Source organism: Desmodus rotundus, chromosome 3, assembly GCF_022682495.2.
Source record: "Desmodus rotundus isolate HL8 chromosome 3, HLdesRot8A.1, whole genome shotgun sequence".
Lineage (NCBI taxonomy): Eukaryota > Metazoa > Chordata > Mammalia > Chiroptera > Phyllostomidae > Desmodus > Desmodus rotundus.
Window position 1 is genome coordinate 4,539,427 of NC_071389.1, and position 10,765 is coordinate 4,550,191.

General features: G+C 54.8%; 1 protein-coding gene across 9 annotated transcripts in view; it reads left to right on the plus strand.

The window, feature by feature from the left end:
• RERE (arginine-glutamic acid dipeptide repeats) overlaps positions 1-6,411 on the plus strand; it is a 392,196-nt gene extending 385,785 nt beyond the window's left edge. For 6 of the 9 annotated variants that reach the window (XM_053920116.2, XM_045190485.3, XM_045190486.3 and 3 more), the window contains 4 exons: positions 518-1,241; positions 2,872-3,018; positions 3,336-3,516; positions 3,793-6,411. In XM_053920116.2, coding sequence (XP_053776091.1) covers positions 518-1,241; positions 2,872-3,018; positions 3,336-3,516; positions 3,793-3,826 — 1,086 coding nt within the window. In that variant the 3' untranslated portion in view covers positions 3,827-6,411. The remainder of the gene's footprint in view (positions 1-517; positions 1,242-2,871; positions 3,019-3,335; positions 3,517-3,792) is intronic. The other 3 variants (XM_053920119.2, XM_053920118.2, XM_045190490.3) reach the window with 3 other exon arrangements.
• Positions 6,412-10,765: the final 4,354 nt, after the last annotated feature.

Genomic DNA, 10,765 nt, shown 5'->3' on the forward strand with positions numbered 1-10,765 from the left:
CCTCCCTCTTCCCCAGAGGCTCACTGTGCGCCCCTCCTGGCCCCTGGCAGGTCCAGGCTGATGGACAGCGGCATGGTGGGCAGGCCTGTAGACTTGTGTCTCATGTAATTGGAGGGAACTGAAGAGAAACTCAAGGGGAGGAGAGCCAGGCAGTGGGCACGTTAACCTGCCACATTGGCTCCTCTGGCATCCCTGCCCTGTGGCACTCTTGTAAGCTGGGCCACCCAGCACCTGACTTTGTGGTGGGGAACACCCCTCCCATGCAGTACCTTGTCTCACAGGTACACAGTTGCACCTAGGACATAAGGGGAGTTACAGGTACTACAGAGGAGACAATGACAGCAGGTCTGGACCTTGTCCTTATCACAGACCACGGCTGGGGCCAGATGTCACTCAGTGTTGGGATAGAGGGATTGAGTTGGCTGGTCAGTGCAGGGTGGCCGCAGAGCAGGGTTCACCTCTGCCAGGTAAACACCAGGCAGCTAGCGTCTGTCCCTTACACCCACCTTTCCTTCAGCAGAAGGCCTCCAGTGCAGCACATGAAGGCCGCCTCAGCGACCCCCAGCTTGGGGGGCCCGGCCACATGCGGCCATCCTTTGAGCCACCACCAACCACCATTGCTGCTGTGCCCCCATATATTGGGCCCGACACCCCTGCCCTTCGGACTCTGAGCGAGTATGCTCGGCCCCATGTCATGTCACCCACCAACCGCAACCACCCCTTCTACATGCCCCTCAACCCCACTGACCCGCTGCTGGCCTACCACATGCCCGGCCTCTACAATGTTGACCCCACCATCCGGGAGCGGGAGCTCCGGGAGCGGGAGATCCGGGAGCGGGAGATCCGGGAGCGCGAGTTGCGGGAGAGGATGAAGCCAGGCTTCGAGGTGAAGCCCCCAGAGCTGGACCCCCTGCACCCAGCCACCAACCCCATGGAGCACTTCGCCCGGCACAGTGCCCTCACCATTCCCCCCACTGCGGGTCCCCACCCTTTTGCTTCTTTCCACCCGGGTCTGAACCCCTTGGAGCGGGAGAGACTGGCCCTGGCGGGCCCCCAGCTGCGGCCAGAGATGAGCTACCCCGATAGACTGGCGGCCGAGCGGATCCACGCCGAGCGGATGGCATCGCTGACCAGCGACCCTCTGGCCCGACTACAGATGTTCAACGTGACTCCGCACCATCACCAGCATTCACACATCCATTCGCACCTCCACCTCCACCAGCAGGACCCCCTCCACCAAGGTGGGTGTCTAGGCTGGCTCAGAGAGTGCTGTGGGTTAAGCTGTGGTGTGGGGGAGGTGCAGGCCAGAGATGGTCCTAATTCCGGGGAGACCTTAGACTCTTCAGCATGCACCATGGAATCCTTTTGTCACTATACTCGCAGCCTTTGTCTCTGCTCAGCCCCTCGGCTCTCCAGAGCTGCAGGTCCCCAGAAAGCTGCATCTCCCTTGGACCTTCTGCTTGCTGCCTCCTGGATAAAGCTTAGATTCTCGGCACTGTGCCTAGGGTAGGCCAGGGAGTGAGGGAAGCGGCCTTTGCTTCCTGGGGCAGGCTTAAGGCAGGAGGTGGGGCCTTAGGAACTGGGTGGAGGCAATGTGGACATCCAGAATGTATGTAGGTTGTCATTGAATGAGACTTCAAAGGAAAAATCTGCCTTCCCACTTTGGAAATGAGACTTGGGCTTCTGGCACACCTGGCCAGTTCAGGGTGCAGGCTGGTCTGAGGCAGAGACAGGCACAACTGCACCCCCTGAAGCACTGTATGCTGGGCAGGTGAGAAGGGCTCTGGCTCTAGCCCTGGCCCTGCCCTCAAGTTGGCAGGTGTGCCTGCACCCTGGGACCAGGGCCTGCTGGGGAGGAGGACAGCTGATAGAGCAGGCCCTGGGGGAGGGAGGACAGCACCTGGCTTCTTACCCGTGTCCCCAGCCCTGACTGATGGTCCTAGGGAAGCCAAGGAGCTGTCAAATTTATCCCATGTTCCTGATACTTGAAAGACTCATGCCACCAGGTGTGGGCCTTTTAAGCCTCAGTGAAACCAGCCAGCAGGCTGCCTTGGTGCCATAAGAGGACAGGCAGGCAGTTGTTCTTTCATTTACAAGTGTTTGCTGAGCACTTGCAATGTGCTATGCGTAGTTGGGATTATGGGAAGTGGTCAGTGTTCTGGAAGAAAGCTAAGCAGGGAGAGGGGGTGAAGGAGTTGGGGCAATGCTGCCACTATAAAGAGGGCTGTGGAAAATCCTTTCCAAGAAGGTAAATTTTGAGCAAAGATATGAAGGGGGCAAAGGAGTGAGTCATGGGAAAGAGCAACTCTAGGCAGAGGGAGAGCAAATGCAAAGGGCCTGAGGCAAGAACACAGACTTGGGAGTCAGCAGATGACATGCAGGAGAGAGCCCGGGTGTGCTGAGCCCCATCCCTGCCACAGCAGTCTGCTGGCCTCCTTTGGGTTCTATGGTTGAAGGGCCCCAGGGAGGCAGCCTGCACAGGGAACGCTGGCTGGGGCAGGGCTGGGGAGTGGCTGTGAGTTTCACCCTGTAGACGTAACAGGTGCAGGGTGGGCCTGGGCAGTCAGCCCAGTGGGCTCTGCTGATCCAGGGTCCTGAACATAATGGGATGGGGGACACTGCCTGTGGAGGGTGCTCAGGGTGGGAGGAGGATATAGCTCTTCACTTCTGTTTTACTGTCTGGAGCACTGCTGCAGGAGTGTGGTAAGGGGTCGGACGAAAGCCACTTTGGGTCGGGTTCTTGGTGGTCCTGGTGACCAGGAACCAGCATGCTGAGGAGGAAATCACCAGTAGCTCGGCCAGGAAGGGAAACGTTGAGAGAGCCCCAGAGCCCTGCACCACCTGTATCTGGACTTCTGCCCCATATTTCAGGTTCATCAGGCCCAGTTCACCCGCTGGTTGACCCCCTGACTGCTGGCCCTCACCTGGCTCGCTTTCCCTATCCCCCTGGCACTCTCCCCAACCCTCTGCTTGGACAGCCCCCCCATGAGCACGAGATGCTTCGTCACCCCGTTTTTGGTAAGAATGCACTTGGGGAAGGAGGGGTTCCAGTGTAAGAGTTGGGTTAGCAGTCAGGTCTGACGACCTGTTCATTCATGTATGCAACAGATATCCCCTGAGAGCTGGTGCGAGGTGGGAGGTGTAGTAAGTGTATGACAAAAACCTAGATGAGAACAGTGGACAATGAAGGAGTAACAGAGGCCCCAAATGTACATTGAGAGCTTGGGGAGGTAGATCTCTCTGAAGAAGAAATAGGCTGAGGCCTAGAGTCTGAGGAGGAGGGGAACCCTTCCCCCAGGGGAGGCTCTGAGGAGGAGACTGTTTTGTGTCTGCAGGCACCCCCTACCCCCGAGACCTGCCAGGGGCCATCCCACCCCCCATGTCAGCTGCGCACCAGCTGCAGGCCATGCACGCCCAGTCGGCTGAGCTGCAGCGGCTGGCCATGGAGCAGCAATGGCTGCACGCACACCCCCACATGCACGGCAGCCATCTGCCAAGCCAGGAAGATTATTACAGGTGAGGCGGTGGGGCCTGGGGGTGGGTGGGCTGGCTGGCTGAGCTCCCACTTACCCCACCTGTGGGCCACAGAACCAGCCTGATGACAGCCCCTCCTGGCTGTGCCCACAGCACTCCTCCCCATCAGCAGGCACCAGGCCCCTGTGGCCCTAGAGGGGACCCCTGTAGCGTCACCTTGGTGGGAGGGAGCGAGGAGGGCCAGCTGTGTGGGAGGCATCTTGGGTCTGCCTGCCCAGGCCTGGTGCTGAGTCCTCTTTCCTTTATTTTTCTTTCCAGTCGACTGAAGAAAGAAGGTGACAAGCAGTTATAAGTTATTTATTTGTTAACGCTGGCTGTGGAAACCCTAGTTCTTGGGGGGATAAACAGGACTTTTTACATACCAATAGGAGCTGCAAAAGCAAAAGAATATCTTCTAAAGATTTCTTTATATATTTAAAAACCCCACAACTAAAAATGTATCAGCATAATAGTGTTTGTTTGTAGAGAGGATTCCTTGAGACTGGTTTGGGTCTCCCTGCATGACAGTCCCCCAGAAACTTAGCGAGTCCTGGACTGGACTGAACATTCAGAAAACTTCCCAGCAATCTTAGGGTTCAGCTTTCATTTCCTTTCCTTCTTCGACTTCTCAGTAGGTGCTAGGACCCAGTCACACCCTTCACTGTGCGTGCAGACGCACTCAGTCACGTGTGTCCCAAAGCCCACAAGGTGTGCAGATAGGTGGCATATGAGTTTGGAATCCAAGAGCTGTAATTTTTAAAGAATCTTTTTATTTTGCTACATTGTTGGAAACCATAATTTGAAAAAGTTCTGCAGCACAGCTTTTTATGTCTGTAAATAATTTTAGAGCAGCCTTTTTTTCTTTTCACAAACTACTGTTGATCTATTTTTTCCAGCCATGTCACTAATTATGAATTCCTACCAGCTATTGACAGAATACAGAGTTGATTTTTTAATAAAAAGTTATATATAATTATCCCTTTAATTAAAGGGAGCAGATGGGCGTTACTAATTGCAAACAGGCAAAAGCTTGGGACTTGGTTTGGTCGCAGCAGTGAGCACCCAGGGGTTTGCGGGGACAGTGTTACCAACTTTCTGTTTTGCTTTGATTCTCTACTTGTGTGTGTTCCAAGCTTGTGCTCTGCCAGCAGTGTGGACATGTGCTAGACCGAGCCTCTGTCACTGTGCACCAGGAGTGCAGGAGTTAAGTGTCCGCCGTTGTTCTCTTCTGCAGGATAGAACACACATGTTTCTGTGTGTCTGGTTGTAGATCTCTTTATGGATTTCTGTGCACACATTTGATTGTTCTGGATGGACGGCCTTTCTTAATACTCTGACGATTGCATAGCATTCTAGAAAATTGAAGAAAATGATCCCCTACCAATAGCACGTATGCTTGCCAAAGGAGTCTTGTCAGGAATTTGCCCTTCTGTGCGTGTGTCCTGGGCATCCTGTGGTAAGGTCAGTCTGTCCTCCCCATGGCCTGAGGCTACTTTCCCCTGGGGAGACCCCAGAGTGGTCACGGTTGTGGGTAGTGGCTTATGTGACTACCCCCAGGAGCAAGGTGACCTGTGTCAGACTGGGAAGCCATTTGAGTGCCACCCTTCATCCTGAAGTGGGAACAAGGGTGACAGCCACACCTGTGGAGTGGGGCTCAGGCTGTCCTGCAGAGAGCTCCCCTCAACTTCCCGAGTTGCTGCAGAGGATGGGGAGATTCTGGGCCTGTGCACCTATTTCTGCCTGGGTATGACCTTTTCTGTCCCCCTTCTCTCAGACTATTGAGGGTTGTTTCTGCTATTGTATGTGGTGGCCACGCCCAAGAATTGTCAGGCAACCGTAGGTTGTTTCTGTGGGTCAATGGGTGTGAAGTGCATCCAGGACCCGAGCTGCATGGGTAGGAAGGGGCTGGTGCTGTGAGCCAGGACCCAGCAGGTGTTGGCTCAGACTTGGGTTCAGGTTCACACCTGCATCGGGGCATTGCCCACCTCTGTTAAAACCATGTTTGGTTTCAGTTGGGACAGATAGAGGATTGTTTTGTTTTGTTGAAAATGTTTGTAGTTTTTTCTTTCATTCCATTTCTGCCTTAAATTTAACTCCTTATAGAGGAAACAAGCTCAAATGAACCCTTTGTCATCATACTTGTGGCTGTGTTGGCAGGGGTCATCTGTTTCCTCTGGGGCAGTGACCTGCCACCATAGCGGGCTGCTCTCCAGCGAGGCCACACTTCTGTGGCTTCCACTGCCTCCAGTTCCCGTACAGTCACCCCACCCTCTTCCATCTCTTGTTTTCCTTCTGATAGAACACAATACCTACCATTCAGTTAAGGCTCTTTATCTCCTCTCTCCAGCATCCATTTCCCAAAGAAGAGAGAGAAAGAAGTACTTTGAAGTCTGTATTGAAAGTTGTCTGAAGGCGGTTTCCTGTTAGGTTTTGGTTCCCCCCACATCCCAAGGTGAAGCACTGAGATTCTTCCATTTGAAAACCCTCACCTGGTCAGCTATGGTTTAGGAGGCCCCAGCCCTTCCTTTCGTTTGAAGTTGGGTTTTGCTTTTCTGTGTTTTGTATGTATCTTGTTCGATGTTGTCATGGTTGAGCTTCACGTTTCACTGCGGCAGCAGCAGCAGAGCAGAATGTACATTCTGACTTGCTACGTTTATATATATCTCGAAGCTAAATGTATATATGAGTAGTTTGCCATGAGATAACACAGTGTAAACAGAGTAGACACCCAGAAATCGTGACTTCTGTGTTCTCTCCATTTGAGTATTTTGTAATTTTTTGGAAATATTTGTGGACATAAATAAAACCAAGCTACACTACAACAGCTGGGTGCTGACCCATGGCTGACCTGTGGACTTCGTCTCATTCCTGGGAGTGGGCGGGATGTTGGCTGCTTGGCCCCGACCTGGGTCCCCAGAGTGGGAAAGGGCAGAGGGAGCATCTGGTGTTCTCTACTGTTGCTGGCACATTGCTTACCTTTCAAAGCAGCTTCTGGGAAGATCCACATCTGCTCTGTCAGAGAGGAAGGTGAATACACTTGCTCTCAGGAGCTGCTCCAACCCTCTGACTTAGGGTGGTTGACCGGCAACGAGCTCCCCACACCACAGAGCGGGCCCCGGGATGGGGGCAGCGCTGGGACCAAGAACACACTCTCCTCTACCCAGACCCCTTTCTCCGCTTAGGAGAGGTCTGCAGAGCGGCCGTTCTCCCTGTCCTGGCCCTTCCTTGCCTGAGGCCTGCCCATGCTCCCACCTATCCTCATCCAGAGCTGCCCTGCAGGCTGAAGGGGCGTCAGCCCGGCTGTGGGGGCACATGTGGCTGTCCGTCTGGGCCTCGGGATGAGGTGGGACTGCAGAGGGAACGGTGAGCAGCAGCAACCCAGGTGCCCTCTTTGCTGGTCTCTGTGCAGCATGCTGCTATTCATGAAACCAGTCTAATAGGCATAGATTTATCAAATGCAAAGTTCAAAGTCAAATGCTAAGACCTGTCTGAATGGATACATGGAGTTATGCTCCAGAAAAGGCTGTCAAAGCTGTACAGATTTTAATAGTTTCTCAGGTGTGGACAATTGGCCATGCTCACTACCCTGCCATGTACCCACTTTGAGGCAGGGGGCCTGCCCCATTGGACACCAGGCTTTGTAAGGAGACAGAGTCTACTTACTGCCTAGCAGCTGTGTTCCCTGCCAGTCTCTTGCCTCTTGCTCCCCAGATGAACTGGCACCAGTGTGCCCCTCCACCCCTTGGTTCCTGTAAGTGCAGTGTGGGCGAATAAAGGGGCACTGCAGGGCTGGTGTGTGGTCCGAAGCCTCAGAAGGATCCACGGTAAGTTCAGGTGAATGGGGACAAGGCCACTTACCTGCAGGGTAAGCTGCACCACAGGGAGACCGGCAGTGACCTCCCACACAAACAGAGCTGTAAGCCTGTCAGACGCCAGGACTGCAGAGCTGTGCGGCTGTGGGAGCAAACATTTGGTGAGTGGTGGGCAGGGTTCCTTCATCCAGCCGGGGCCCCTCGCCAGTCTCAGGCCTGACAGTGTACCTCCCGGGCACCGGGTGAAGCCCAGGGCAGTGTGACCAGGCACCAGCATGGGTTCAGTGCTATGGAATCGGGGCAGGACCCAGACACTTGAGGTCAAGCTAACCATCCCCATGACCAGTGGGGGTCTGTCTGCATTGGACCCCTGAGCCAGTCCTTCCCACTGGGCTGAGGGGCAAAGAATGAGTCTGGGGTGTGGGGGTGGGAGTCATTCAGGCTGCAAGGTAAAGCCAGTCCTCTGGATTCCCGGAGATCCCACTGGAAGGCAACACTGGATGGGAGCTGCACTGTCTGCCGTGGATGGGCCCCACAGCCCCTTCAAGGCCCAGGAGCGGCCTCCTGCTGCAGCACAGGCTTTTTACCCTGGAGCTCTGCGCCCTCACGGCTTCTCCAGTCTGCAGTTGTGCTCCTCAGAGGTCTCAGGACCTGAGGTCCTTGCTGGGTCCCCAGCTGCCCCACCGAGCTCTGGCAGCTCAAGTTCTGGGCCCTGGACATTGATCTTGCTCCAACCTTAGGTGGCTTCTCTAGTGGCTGTTTTTGCCAGGAACAGCTGGCAAGTCACCTGTACTTATTCCCTTCTGACATGTCAGGAGCCCAGGCTATAGAAGGGACCCAGATCTACTTCCACTGGCACCTCAGCTTCCCCTCCCCAACGCCTCATGACTAGACCGTGTTCTGGTGGGTAGAAGGCCCTTGCTCTGGAAATATTTGCTGAGCAGGCCCTGCAGAAGGCTCCTTGGTGCACTCCGAATATGCATTTAGGTCGTGAGTGTGGATCATCAGGATGGCCTTCGGCCACACCCCGGGTGCCGGGCCCACTGCTCTGGCGCCTCAGTGGCCCTTCTCCCGCATGTGTCTGTGTGTCTGCCACGCAGTGCTGATGGAGTTCAAAATCTGAGCGCAGGTCACGAGCATGACAGATCATGTGAACACTGTGCACTGATGCTCTGCCGCTAGGATTAGTGTGTTCCATGACGACTGAGGATGGACAGTGTCTTCTCTGCCATTCCACCAGGAAGTGGAGGTTTCTGCTGCACCTATCTCTTAACCCTGACCCCCTGGCAAGCTGTGCCTGGCCTTGGATCTCAGCCCTGACTCTGTTCTGGTTACACGGTTCTTAGAAGTTTGGGTGCGGTCTGGTGAACCCCTAAGGTGTGGACACTCAGTGAAATGAATTAGATTAGAACTAGAATTTTAAGGCACTTAGAAGACTCGTTCAGAGAGCTTGTCACACCCAGGTCCTGAAATACACAGATTTGAAACTTGGTTCTCACCGCCACTCCTAGTCTTGACCACCAGGTGGCAGTATGTAAGGCCCAGGCTCCATCTCTCTGAGGCTGTCGACCCCAGGGTGATGCTTTTGGGTTAAGGTTCCTCCTTTACCACCTCCTCCAGAAGTGCCAGGAGAGGTGTGTGGGTATGATGAGTATTTTCTAAAAGAATTGATGTTTCCTGGAGGCAGGGAGCTGGACACGTGGTGCGGGCGTGGGTATTTGGGGCAAAGAGCAACTGGAACAGGTCACAGTGAGGGTGAGAGATGGCAGGGAAGAGGGCCTGGGGCTGTGGTGGGGTGGGCAGGGCCCAGGCCTGGATGTTAGGACCACAGAAAGAACATTGTCTTAAGAACAGTGGCTTCTCTTTTGTTCCCAGTGCTAGGACGTACACAGGGTGTGAGGTGCTCAGTAAATGTCCGTGAGTGGAAGAGGACCCCGTGTGCACCCTCTGTGGCAGGGGGTGTCCAAGCATGATGGCCTCAGTACTTGCCCCTGCAGAAGTCCCCCTGAGCTGCTGCCACCCTGGGTGCCCCAAATGTGCCCCCAACTCAGGACCTCTCTCCTCCAAGTCTCCCAGGAGGAGGGTGGTTGCAGGCGGGATGAGGCCACAACATGCACTGTAAGGAACTACAGACAAGTGCGGAGCAGGTAGGGCTTAGCGGGCCCAGCAGTGGTCAGTTCTGGCATACTCCAGGGGAGCTGCCTCCAGTCCCGGTGCCCCACACCATGTCCGGGGTTTGTCCAGCAGCCTAGGAAGAGAGAAACCAAACTGACGCCAGCTGTGGCTTCGCCATCTGTTCTCTCCACCAACACTGTGTCAGCCTAAGTGCCATGACTGCTGTGGAGGCAGAAGTCACATGCACTGCCAAGAACATTGAGGAACAGGAGTTGGTTTTCACATTTGCAAAGGAAACAGTCAGGGGCGGCTTTAGCACCTGTGGTGCAGGTACAGGTTTGTTTTTGTTCCAGTGACAGCAGGGGTGAGTCTCATCCCACGACCATAGAGCAAAGCGTCCTCTCCCCTTTCTCGGAGCAGAATGGTGTCCTTGGGAGCCAGCCCAGAGCAGGACAGCAGTCAGACCACGGGAGGAGCTCGGCAGCCGACACTTGGGTCAGGACTGGAGGCCAGTTCCCCTGGTGCAGGCATGTGACCTGGGCCCAGGACTTGGTGTGCTTCTCGTGCAGGTGCCAAGTGGAGTGGCAGTGCCACCTTCCTCACGGTGGGGAGGTGAAGCAAGATGTGCAGGCATCACTTAGCTGGTCGCAGCGCACGTCGAAGGACTTAAGAAACCACCCCCAGTGGCAACCCCCATCACCGCTGTGCTCAGTGTGGTGTTTGAGACAAGAATGTGATGTCTGGGATGGGAAATGAAGCAGGTGTGTCCTGGGCCTCGTGGTGGCTCCCAGGGCAATCTGGGAACAAACTTGAAGGTCAGGGGCACCTTTTTGGAGCTGGCCCCAGGGCCGCCTGATGCTCTGTTCAGTCACTGTCCCCAAACAGCAGCACCTGGCTCACAACAGATCCAGAGGAAAAGAGGCTGACAACAGCCATTCCCACTTGTAGAGCCATTTTTGTTTAGAAAGGTCAGGAAGAGGGCCCAGGGTTTGACAAGCCACGAGTGAGCAGGGAGCCCTTCGTTCCTCATGTCTCACAGATTTGACGACTTGCTGGCAACGACAGTCCAGATTAGGGGGCTGCCATTCAACAACACATTTTCTAGAAAATCTAAAGCTGTCCGCCTGAGCAATATAAATGTGGGGAGAATGAGCCTGGAGTCCCAGAAAAGCATGCCACTAACAGGCTCAAAGGGTCTGCGTGACTTTGGGAAGTCCCTGAGCCTACACGTGGAGCAGAACCATGAGACCCGCACCACTCAGTTCATAGCCATGGAGGGTAAAATAGCATGACATGTTATGGAAAGAGAAAGGACCCACTGATCC